This window comes from Helianthus annuus, chromosome 7 (assembly GCF_002127325.2).
Source record: "Helianthus annuus cultivar XRQ/B chromosome 7, HanXRQr2.0-SUNRISE, whole genome shotgun sequence".
NCBI lineage: Eukaryota > Viridiplantae > Streptophyta > Magnoliopsida > Asterales > Asteraceae > Helianthus > Helianthus annuus.
In genome coordinates this window covers 125212062-125225576 of record NC_035439.2, presented here as the reverse complement: position 1 = coordinate 125225576, position 13515 = coordinate 125212062, and the positions used below count along the sequence as shown (strand labels likewise).

At 31.2% G+C, this 13515-nt stretch overlaps 1 protein-coding gene across 1 annotated transcript; it reads left to right on the top strand.

Moving 5' to 3' along the window:
- The first annotated feature begins 3413 nt into the window (after positions 1 to 3413).
- On the top strand, positions 3414 to 6603 carry LOC110868461 (calcium-dependent protein kinase 26). Its single transcript, XM_022117620.2, has 7 exons — positions 3414 to 4266; positions 4349 to 4492; positions 4583 to 4735; positions 5329 to 5444; positions 5517 to 5684; positions 6185 to 6409; positions 6481 to 6603. Exons 1-7 carry the CDS (start codon positions 3414 to 3416, stop codon positions 6601 to 6603), a joined length of 1782 nt encoding a protein of 593 aa, XP_021973312.1.
- Positions 6604 to 13515: the final 6912 nt, after the last annotated feature.

Below are 13515 nucleotides of genomic sequence, written 5' to 3'. Positions count from 1 at the left end.
TGAAATCCAATATTCATCAAAGAAACATGCAACTATTTTGATTCTTTTTTACTCACTTTTACTATTTTGTGTACGTTACTTATTTAAAAGAAAAGTATTGGTATCAATGCATGCATCTCAACCCAATGGAAAATGTCACCATTTTATTTCTTTTATTATATAATCTCGTGTATTGTACGGGTTGAATAAATGTAATATTATGTATACTAAATAATAAAAAAAGTTATATCTTTAGAAACCATATATATATTACCAAATAATAAAAAAGTTATATCTTAAAAAACCCTATGTATTATACAGGTTGAATAAATGTAATTTTATATATTAAATAATAAAAAAGTTATATTTTTAAAAATCACGTGTATTGTACGGGTTGAATAAATGAAATTTTATATATCAAAAAATAAAAAAGTTACATCTTTAAAAACCCCGTGTCTTACACGGTTTGAATAAATGTAATTTCATAAACTAAATAAAAAATATATATTTAAAAAAAACCCATGTATTGCACGTGTTGAATAAATTTAATTTTATATACCAAATAATAAAAGGGATAAATATAAAGGGAAAAAACAGTAAAAGATAAAAAGATAAAATTATTACTTGTATTTTCATTTATATTTTTACATTAAAAATCTAAAACATTAGTAGAAGTCATGAGTTACATTTGCTTATTTTATTATTATTCAATTTTATTAATCCCTATTATAAGTAAAAACAGGATAAATATAAATGAATAAATTAGTAAAAATAAAATTTATAGATTAAAATAATATATTCTTTATTTGAGAACAAATATTATCTATATCTATTTGGTTAGGATATATTCTTTATTTGAATTTTATTAACAAATATTATCTATATCTATTTGTTTAGGGTAAAAGATAAAATATATGGATTAAAATAATATATTTTTTATTTAAATCTTATTAATAAATATTATCTATATTTATTTATTTAGACGGGAAAAAATTGTTGAGATCACCTTATAGAGCGCCATGTGTCTCACATCTGATTTACTTTATTATATGTATAGATTATTCTCATAAAATTTTCAAATTCCAAAGTTTTCATTTAGTTACTTTTTACAATGTTTTCCGAGGCTTAAATCCTTGACCTTCGAGGGAGCTACACTTTATTATTATTACTAGGTTTGAACCCCGTGTATTACACGGGTTGAATAAATATAATTATATGTATTAAATAATTAAAAACACCGTATATTTCACAAGTTGAATAACACTAATTTTATGCACCAAATAATAATTATAAAAAGTTTTATTTTTAAACCCCCATGTATTACACGGGTTGAATATATGTAATTTTGTATAGTAAATAATAAAAGAAGTTATATCTTTAAAAAAACCTTGTGCATTACACGTGTTGAATAAATCTAATTTTATATACCGGATAAGATAATAAAAAAAGTTATATCTTAAAAAAAATTAACGGATATACTTGATACACGATAGATAGAGTGATTGCAAGGATAGTTCTTGAATTTTTTTTTTATATTTATATGTCATTGCACTTTCTCAAAACTAAATTAATAATAATGAGGATACACAATATTTATATTAACATGGAACTATGGCATTAATTTTTTTTATAGTTTATGGTTAATATTCACGTGTATGATACCGATACAGAATCGGTAATGATACCGAAAATACCGGTTACGGTACCGGTATATGAAGGTATAAAACGGTAGTGAACCAGTACCAGGAACGCCAAAAGTCGGTACCGAACTGGTACTTAAGATCTTTCGGTTCGGCAAATTTGGTACCGGTACCCAGAACCATTGGCTCATCTCTGACCATAGGTTTCATACGAACAACATCGTTACCATACAACTTTTTTTTGTTTATTTTCTTTCGGTTATCTTTTAGTTTTTTTTTCTACATTTTCTTTTTATTCTTGTCAGCAATGTTGTTCACAACGTGCTTGTAGTGATTTCAAAACACATACAAACACAAACTAAATAACAAAAGAAATTCGCCACAACACGTCGAACTTCTTTAAACCTAGTGATATAAATATACATGTAATGACGTTGAGAATCATGAAGACTTGCACAAGCTAAGAATCAATATACAAGTTAAATATAAAATTATTTTTAAATGAAGACTTGGTGAGGGTTAGTTCTTCAAAATGAAAAGAAAAATAACGCAAACAAACCACTACAAGAAAGCTAGAGCTTCATCGAGGATATATTTACCGAAGATTGGTGACGGATAATTACTTTAGTTAAATTTATATTAAATATTCAACTGTATAGTTATCTTTTAATTAAATTAGTTATTGATAATTAGGTAAATGCCTTCAATGAGTGACATGTGTCCCATAAATGGTTTCTTTTATTATATAGTATAGATTATTATTATTATTATTATTATTATTATTATTATTATTATTATTATTATTATTATTATTATTATTATTATTATTATTTTAAATGACAACACACACCTTCTAATTCATAATGATATTTGAACCCTTTATAATGATATTTGAGCCCTCACTACTTAATTTGTGTGTGTGCGCAGTGGTGGAGGCAGAAATTTTTTCTTATGGTGTCTTTTTATGGATACCCCGGTTTATAGTAATCCGGAGTCATTTGTAATATAACCTTGTTTATTATGTAATTCTTTTAGAAGAAAACAAAACAATGGTGTCATTTGTAAAAATGCAATGGTGTCGCTCGTAAAAAAACAATGGTGTCGCTCGAATTTTTATTATTATAAGTTCTGTTTGCTACACAAAATTTAATGGTGTTGGACGACACAGTTGTTCAAAGTGTGACTCCGCCATTGTGTGTGTAGTGGGTGGTTGGGGGGAGGGGGGTGGTTCACCAATATCATTGCCCAAATAACTCTCTAATTTTAAACCCTCACTACTTAATTGGTGTGTGTGTGGGGTGGGTGTGTGGGGGGGGGGGGGGGCACCAATATCATTGTATCCATAAGATTTGGGGAAGGATTTCTTGTATTCATTGCATCTAAATAATATTTATAGTTACTCAATATACAATTATACTAATGAGGTGTTTTTGTTATTTCAAGAAATCTATTAATAACATTTTTCTTGTTTGCTTTTTTTAATCTCCAAGATTGAAAGCCATTGATTGGAGGATTCATGTCAAATTCATACCCGAAACAAACCCATCAAACAATCAGAAAATCCCTACAAGAAACCATCATTTTTGTTAAGATTTTACATGGAAACCTATCAAATCCATATAAAGGTGTCATCTTTAATCCTTATCGATTATATCTAACGAATTAATGTTTATCTTTATTCCTTATCCGACATTACTAGGATCCTATTAAATTCTCTCTTTGTTCTTGTTTACGTTTGTAAAAAAAGAAATGTTTAATGTATATAGCCAACATTTGTTTAAAAAGTTGGTTTAGATGGGAAATTGTGGATCATCAAGATGCATAAAGCATGGATTCTTTAGATCAATATGGCATTCATTATGCTGGTCTAGATCACCCGATAAGATACGAAAAGCACGAAACCACCAACGTCACGGCAAAAATCACAAGGTTACTAAACCGGTCCAAAACACTCCTCCAAAAGCCGTATCTATCGTGCAAGAAGAGCATAAACCGGCCCAACCCAATCAACCCGTGGTTAAAGAACATGGTAAACAATCAGGAAAAGTTGTAATAGTGAAACAACAAAGCAAACCAACACCAAAAAGTGTGAAATATTCACAACATAAGAGGCGAAAGTCGAGTGCAGGACTTCTAGTTGATAAAGTCTTGAAAACAAGATCCGGGTGTTTGAAAGATCATTATACCATGGGTCTTAAACTTGGACAAGGACAATTTGGTACAACTTCAACTTGTATAAGTAAGAAAACTGGAAAACAATACGCGTGCAAATCTATTTCGAAGAGGAAACTAGTAACCGATGATGATGTAGAAGATGTTAGAAGGGAAGTTGAGATCATGCATCATTTATCTGGACATCCTAATGTGGTTTCCATTGAAGGGGCTTATGAAGATGCATATGATGTTCATTTGGTTATGGAGCTTTGTAGTGGAGGTGAACTCTTTGAAAGAATTGCTCAAAAGGGACATTTTTCGGAGCGAAAAGCAGCTGCTCTTCTTAGAACTATTGCTAGTGTTATCGAAGCGTGTCATTCTTTAGGAGTTATGCATCGTGATCTTAAGCCCGAAAACTTTTTGTTTGTTGATAAAGATGAAGATTCGCCTCTTAAAGCCATAGATTTTGGATTATCAACTTTCTTTAAACCAGGTAGATTTATGGTTTTTAACATTTTATTAATTTCTAGTTTTTTATGTATGTTTTAGTTGATATATTAGGGTAAAACATGCAGGAGAAATATTTACAGATATAGTTGGAAGTCCTTATTATGTTGCACCTGAGGTGTTGATGAAACATTATGGTTCTGAAATAGATATATGGAGTGCTGGTGTGATTCTTTACATTCTTCTTTCTGGGGTGCCACCATTTTATGGAGGTGACATGAATTAAAATTATGTAACTTTTGTAGATATTTTTCTTCTAATCGATTTTGGACCGTCGCGCTTATTCTTTCTTTCGGTTACAGAAACGGAGAATGAGGTATTTAGGGGAATATTGGAGGGCGAACTCGACTTCTCGTTTAATCCATGGCCTGTTATCTCTACAAGTGCTAAAGATCTGATCACGAAAATGCTTGATAGAGATCGAAGTTGGCGGATAACTGCTCATGAAATTCTTCGTACGTCAGTACTCGGGATATACCCCCCATTTAGAGGTGTACAAAACCCGGTTTGGGTGCAAACGAGTTCGGTTTATAAACTGGCCCGCTTTTTTTAGTTTGGACGTCTCAACCCGGTTTGGCCTAAAAGCGGTTTAGGTTAAGAACTGGTTTTCAGGTTGAAAACCCCAACCCACCCAAACAGATATGGATCGGGTTCAAAACCAGTTTTAGTTTTTAAACCGGTTTTTTATTCATTTTTTTAGGTGGGCTTAAACTGGATCGGGTTGGAACCTATTCTTAACACAAAAATCCAAAACCTGTACCAACCCGCCAGGTCGGGTTGGACCCAAACCGGTTTCAGAGAACACAAAAATGGGTTAGAGTTTCTCCCAGGATTTACCCCAATAACCAAAATAACATCTAAGTTGGGCTTTACAATTTGGGCAATGATGCCCCAGCCCAAGCCTTCCTATAGCCCAATAAGACCACAAACGGCCCAAACACATACCAATTAATACTACTCAAATTGGGCCTATACTTGGCCCAAATGATTATTTCTTTCTTGAGATTCTTTTTCCTGATTTTTATTTGCATATATTCAATTGATGTAGGACACCCATGGATCAGTGTAGATGGCGTTGCACCGGACAAGCCTCTAGATCCTGCGGTCTTGACCCGGTTAACGCAATTTTCTGCCATGAATAAGCTCAAGAAAATGGCTCTAAAGGTATGAACTTTAAGCTGATTCTTGAATCTTGATCATTGAAATATTTTGTGTTTTTAACTTTGCTGGCTGCAGGTGATTGCATCAAAACTATCCGAAGAAGAAATTGCCGGATTGAAGCAAATGTTTAAGATGATGGATACAGACAACAGTGGTTATATTACTTTTGAAGAATTAAAAGATGGAATGAAGAGATTTGATGTTGATCTTAAAGAATCTGAAATATATAATTTAATGCAGTCTGTGAGTATATATATGTATATATGTTATAAGGGGCCAAGATCATTTCAGAACCATAAATATTTACAGAACTTGCAGAACTCCTAATAAACAATCTTTTTATTTATATATTTTTATGTTTAGGATAATTTTATCATTTATTATGTCTATTTTTACGATTACATACATGTTAAGAGTAGTTTTATCATTTTTTATATGTAATTTTATAATTACACATATGTAAACTAGTTTTTTTACATATATGTAATTAGTTATGACACATATATATAATTTTGGCAATTAAACATATGTAAACTACTTTTAACATGTATGTAATCAAAGAAATACATATAATAGATGATAAAAAGATCCTAAATACAAAAAAACTTATATATAAAATGATTGTTTATTAGGAGTTCTGAAAGTTCTGTAGTTATTTAGAGTTCTGAAATGAACTCAACCCATGTTATAAGTTACATTATTATCAAATTATCAAATATTTAAATATATTGTTTTTGTCACAGGCAGATATTGATAATAGCGGTACTATTGATTATGAAGAATTTGTGGCTGCAACATTGCATTTTAACAAAGTTGATCGAGAGGATCGTTTGTTTGCTGCGTTTTCATATTTTGACAAAGATGGAAGCGGTTATATTACGCGTAATGAACTTCAACAAGCCTGCAAGGAGTTTGGAGTTGATAGTGTTCATTTGGAAGATATTATTAAAGAAGTTGATCAGAATAATGTGAGTCTTTAGGTTTTATACATACACCATGAATGTATATTTGACTTGAATTTGTGATCTTTAACTTGCAGGATGGTAGAATAGATTACAATGAGTTTGTTGCAATGATGCACAAGGGAACCGCGCCTTTGGCAAGGAACCGAACCAAGAACAATTTCATCATTGGATTCAAGGAGCCGTTGCCGGCTTTATGATTTCTAGTATACATTTTTGATACATCCAATATGAAGATTCAGATCTGAGTTATCTTAACACTGATTGAATTCTCAATAGGTGATGAAAGATTGAACTACAGAATGTAAAATCTTTTTACATATATAAGATTATAAACAGATAATTAATGACTTGAATATCAATGTAGTTTAGACTCATTTTGTACCTTTAATTGTGGTTTCATCTAGCTATGTCTTTTGTAGTTTTGTGGGTACAACCAACTACATCTGCACATGTTTTTGTAATATAACGGGTCACTAGTGCATATATTGATTGGCAACGTGTGTGTTGTTTCTCTCTCTCTCTCTCTCTCTCTCTCTCTTTTTTTTTTTTTTAATAAACTTGGAGCCTTACTAGTGAGGGTAGGGTGTGCCAAAACTGAACCATTGACTGAAACCAAACTGAAAACCGATGAAATCGAACCATTAACCGAAAGGCGGTTATCGATTATTTTTTTATCATCGGTTAACCGAAACTAACCGAACCACACCATTTATATTTTTATATATTTCTAGCTTTTAACATATTTATTCTTCAGTTTGAAAAAATACATAGATATGTTTTCTGCAGCGACATCTCTGAGAACTTATGTACCTTGTTCGAGCTTGAAAATGTGCCCTTATGCCTTAACGATAAACAATGCAATCACGAAAATGATAAAATCGTAGTATTCGATAAACAATGCAATTACGAAAATGAGAAAATCATAGTATCCGAATGAGTTACATACTGTAAGGGGGGTAGGGGTGCTCCACTTTCCATCACTCACCACACCCAATCATTGTCCGCCACGTCATTGAGCTTGATTCCATCACTAGTGATGATTTTACTATGGGGGCCCATCACTAGTGATGGTTTTTTTTTTTAAATTATAAATTAACAATCATAATTTCATTTAAATAAAAATTACATTAAATAAATCCTAAATTACAAAGTAAAAATAAAACTAAACATTGCAAATTAAAAAAAAAACCTAAAAAATCTACGGCATCGCCCAACCCTATTTTTCACATATTTCGCGTTTGCGTTGAAGTAGGATCGTGGTGGTATAAATTTATTGAAAATAAAGTTGTATTCAAAATAAAGTATTTTTTTGGTACCATAAGCAATAGCGAGCGCTAGTACGGTAATGGTACCATGACGAACTGAACCGATACCAATTGAGCAACATCGGTATGGTGCCGGTATTCTTTTCTATGGTTTTCGATCAAATATAAAACACAAGTTCATATCTTGTTAAACATATATTTTTTGGTTGCTATATCAAGTATTGGCATTGTATTGAAGTAAACCAACACCGATCAAATTATTTCTACGAAGCACTAGTTATGGAATAAATATCTTTCGTAATTATTTAGTTTTTAACAAACAAAAAAGCTTTTTTTTTTTGTGATTAAATAGTTTTTAATAAACAAAAAGCTTTTTTTTCTCTCTCTTAGTTTTCCTCTAACGCCCATGTAGGAAGTGGTTATACACTTTGAATAAGTAAATTCTCAAATCACCCAATCACATAGCGCCATGTCAATTGTTTACCTAATGCTCAAAAATGTTGACGGTGGTTTACCTAATGGGATTTAGATAAACTATTTAAAAAAAAGGAAAATGTGTGACTGGTTGAGAAGAATTAGACCCCACCACACACCCTCTCTCCCCCTTTCCTTCACCTTCACCGATTCGGTGAAGGTTCACCGAAATTGCAACCAACAATCAGTTAAATGAAATCGGCAAATAGTTGGCGGTGGTTACCGAATGGCAAAAGGTGTGTTTGCCGCTCCCACACCGTATGCCCTTAGGGTATACTTTAACAGTTCTCAACTCCACCTGGGTGCCACATCATCTGTTTTTTCTCATTTCACTTCACTTAAACCTCAAGGAAATGGTCTACTCCCATTAACCCCACCTAACTTGATTTTTTAGTGGTTTTTTGTTTAAAAGGGGAAAGAAAATTAATTCAATCTTTTAATATTCGCTTAACATGTTAATAAATAATCCCTTTAACATCCATTAACACAAGAAGGGAATGGTATGCAAAGCTAGTTAACATGACATGTCACCTTTAACACTCCATATATTAAGATACACTCCAAGGCCTAACAAAGTTCGGTCTATAGTTTAAGCCTATGTATTATTATACTTAATAAATTGGTCGATGTTTTTCATTGGACGTTGTTTTCCCAAATAGATCATGTTTTGATTGGTCTATGTTTTTAGTGGACATTGTTATCCCAAATACATCACGTTCAAAACTTTTAAGAAACATAGTATCTAATGATATGTGTAGTTAAAATATCTCATCTTGTCTCTTAACACTTTTAGGCCAACAAATGACAATCACAAATTGGTGGTGTCATGTATATGTGCATTGAAGTTGAAACATCTACAAAACCTTATATCCACAGTAACTAATAATATTGGTGCTGTCACGTATATGTGCAATTGAAGTTGAAACATCTACAAAACCCTACATCCACAATAATTAATAATTACATATATATTATATAGAGTAAATTACTGTTTTGGCCCTTGTGCTTTAGCCAGTTTAGCCATTTCAGTCCGAAAAAAATCTTTTAACATATTAGACCCCGATATTGCATTTTATAACGGTTTCGATCTATGACACTAACTTTATTATTTTTTTGCAGTTGACTGTAAGGGTAATTAGGTTATTTTATACCTTAGGAGTTGTTTTTTATAATTAAAAAAATCTTTTAATATTTAAAAGATTATTAATGCAATTACTCAAGTTTTTTTATTATTTCGTTATTTTCATGATTATCATTTAATAAAATACGTTTTAAATATACAAATAAATATGTATTTTCATTAACTGTTTGTTTTTATAAAAGTTGTTTTAAAAATAATTTTTTTTACATTTTGTTTAAATCATCTATTGTTTTTAAAATTGTTCCCTTTTAAACCATTTGTTTTTTAAATATCGTTCTTTTTAAAGTTGTTTGTCTTTTAAAGTTTTTTAAAACACTTCATTTTATACAATTCTTTTTAAAATCATTTATTTTTTGAACATTTTTAAACAACTCACTTTTTAGGTCGTTCATTTTTTAAATTTTACAAAAGGACGTGTATAAAAAACAAAAGAATTGTAATATTTGAAAAAAAACATTCTAATAAAAAGTTTACAAAAGTTCGTTCATTCTTCAAACTTTTTTTAGAATGGTTTATTTCTTTTTCAAATCTTTCATTTCTTTGGACTTTATGTTTATTCAAAATTCGTTATTTTTTTAACCTTTCGTTTATTAAGGTTCGTGCGTTTTTTAGTACCTTACACTTGTTAACTTATTTTTTAAGGTTTTGTTTTTTTTTATAAACGTCCTTTTTTAATCTTCGTTTTTAAACCACTCGCTTGTTTAAAATTGATAGTTTTTAAATTCCATCGATTTTTGAAATTGTTCATTTTCTGAAGTTCTTTTTCCCCAATGGCATAAGTAAACTGAATAAAAAGTTTCAAAAATGAACAATTTCAAAAATGGTTCTAAAAGGAATGGTTTAAAAAGAAATGCTTTTACAAATTAACGACTTAAAAAAACGAATTAGTTTTTAAAAAAAAGTGATTTTAAAAACAACGGTATAAAATGAATCGTTTCAAAAAACTTTAAAAGACAAACAACTTTAAAAAGGACGATTTTAATAAAGAAGCGATTTATAAATGGATAATTTTAAATACGATAGACGGTTTAAAAAAGGTTAAAAACAAATGATTTTAAAAACGATGTTTATAAAAAACAAACGCTTAATGAAAATACATATTTATTTGTATATATAAAACATATTTTGTTAAATAATAATCGTGAAAATAAAAAGAAATAATAAAAAAACTTGAGTAATTGCATTAATAATCTCTTAAATATTAAAAGAATCTTTTACTTATAAAAAACAACCCCTAAGGTATATAATGACCTATTACCCTTACACTTAACTACAAAAAAGTTTTAAAAGTTAGTGTCGAAGGTCAAAACCGTTATAAAATGCAACATCGGAGTCTGATATATTAAAAGATTCCTTTTTGACTGAAATAGTTAAACTAGCTAAACCACAGAGGTCAAAACAGTAATTTACTCTATTATATATATATAAACAATATTTTGAAACGTGCCATAAAAAATAGAAAATAAAGGAAAAAAAACATGATGTATAGCAAATGGAACTAATATAGATGATATTATTAGAACTAAACTACCCACATAAATAGTTGTGTGTTTACGTACATAACTAGATCTCATTTAATTATTCTGTAACATTGATTTATATAGGGATTTACAGAAAACGGTGGAAAGTGTGAAAAAGGTGAGAACGCTTATGGATCGTCAGATCAAAACAATTCATGGACTAGATTGCGCGGTGGCGTTTTCGTAAATAACATCAATTTTATTATGTGGGACACGCTTCATTAAGGAAAAAAGTGTCTTTTACCGCTCAAATTCAAAACGCCATCAAATGATAACACGGCATTCAAAAAAAAATAAAACGCCATTAAAAATAAAACGCCAAAAATTAGTGATAAAACGCATTGGATATTACAGGAAGAGGAAACAACACAGTAACTGAATTTCAGTTATTAACATTTATTAGAATAAATTCCCTCCTAAATTATGCGCCAAAAACATCATTATATAAACGACGAAGAAACATCGCCTCCATAATCACTTCAATCTATCCATTTCTGCAAAAAAACATCTTTAACCAAAAACGTCAATTTAACCAAAACGCCAAAAATGCCAACAATCGTTTCGTGGAGATACACTCTGGCAATCAGGCGATTCGTCCTACGTTTTGACAGCAGAAGGAGGGTGTATGTTAGGACAACCAAGGCAATTTTGAAGATGGAAGAAGAGGTACAGAGGGGTATCCTATCCCTTGGCATCGCTCTGGACAACGAATGCCATGAAACACATATGCTTATGAAAGCATTAACAAGGAAATTTGGACCAATCAAAGAAGATGTAAAGCCGGACCTTGTCATGACCTCATGGCGTTTTGATGATGAAACAGAGATGGTGACAGTTATATACGACAGCGGAGAGCAGGAAGTCTACTGGCTTGAAAACATCATGACAAAGCAGGGGCTTGGTTTCATGGAAGAATTGCATAACGTCACTTGTGTGAACACATAAATGGACTCAAAATTGGAGTTAATGCAAAACATGTTCAAGTGGAGGCTTCAGAATCTTCAGTAGTAACAGGAAGCCGATGAAGGTGAAGGTGATGACATGATTGAAGATCCAGATGAAGACTCCGAGGAAGAAGATGACGCAGTGATGGATACTTTTCGGATAAAGTACCTTCTGACGAAGGGTTTTAATTTTTTTTTCTTCTGTGTAATCTTCTTTTTTTAAGTTTATTAAATGATATATTTCTCTATTTATTTGCAAAACGCCAAAAAATACTAAAAAAAGTTATTGCTTACAAAACGCCAGAAATAACAAAAAATATTTTTCCTGCTTAATATTTTATTTTCTCCGTTATTGTATTTTGTCATCTTGGTCTGCATAACGCCATTTAAAAAAACGCCAAACTTAGAAGATGGGACGTCTATCACCTATAAAACTGATAAAGTTGATCAAAACAGTAAATACAAAAACAGTAACTGAAAAGACGATTACTTTATTACAATCTTTTATTACAATAAAAAAAGTCCCGCCTAAACTACGCGCCAAAAAACTCCTATAAGAGAGGGGTCTATACACAATGAATTGATCACACCCAGAAAAACAAACGCAATATCCTCTAGAAACCACTCACTTTAAAAACGCCAAAAAATGTTAGTTAAAATAACCACAGATGGCAAAGCTTTCACTGAATGGATTCTTCTTCTTCTGAGGAGATTATCTCAATAATATTTTGCTGAATGAGATAGACAAATATTCAAGAAAAAGAGACTGATGACAGTGATACGTCATCATGTGAGCTTTGTTCTTGATGACTATATGCATGGAAGAAAGGGATCAACACAAGAGTAAAATGCTATTTTGGACTTCATTATTACAAATAGCATCAAGCAAGAGTTGATCTTTAATGACATACCACCAAACAAGAATATCACACCAAAACACAGGATGCCACTAAGCAGCTTCGTCTGAAAAAGTTTTAAAACGCCAAAAGAAATTGAAGAAGAAAAAGAGGCTGATGACAGTGAAGATTTGGAAGAGAAACTAGATTACCATTTTTTTTATTTTCATTTTATATTGTTTTGTTATCAAGTTATATGTTGTTTTGTTATCTAATTCTCTACAAATAAAATACATTATTATATAAAACGCCAAAAACTAAAACACCAAAACGCTAGTAGTATGAAAACTGTGAGAACGGGTGTTGGCAAAGCACCTTGTCAAATGTATTAAACGCCAAAAAATTCACTAAACGCAAAAAAAAAAGCATTTAGTCTTATTGTAATCTTTTGAAAATATTAATGACTCGTAGTGAATTATTATACAAAACGTCAAAAAATTGACCAGAAAACGCTATAACGCCAAAAAATTATCTATGTGACACAAAAACAATTAATTCAACGCCAAAAAGTTTAATAAATACAATTAACGCAAAAAAATCTTAGACGCCAGAAAATGTTATAACGCGTTCGGAAAATAAAAGAAGATTGAAAAGACAAAAAAACCCCTCGGACCCTGATCATGTCCCGAGACACGTGTTTGGCCAGAATGCGTTCTCACCGTTCTCACACTTTTGAGCATTTTCTCCTGATCCCGTTTCGATTTATATAAATACATTTATCTACCATAATTTTTTTTAACGATCAACAAAATCAATCCCGAGCACTCTCGTGGCACCCACTGGACCAAACGGAGTACTCCGAGAGTAACTCGAGTCCACCACCAACTCCGGGGAAAACCCGGTAACCCACCCGCCCTTAGGCACGACGG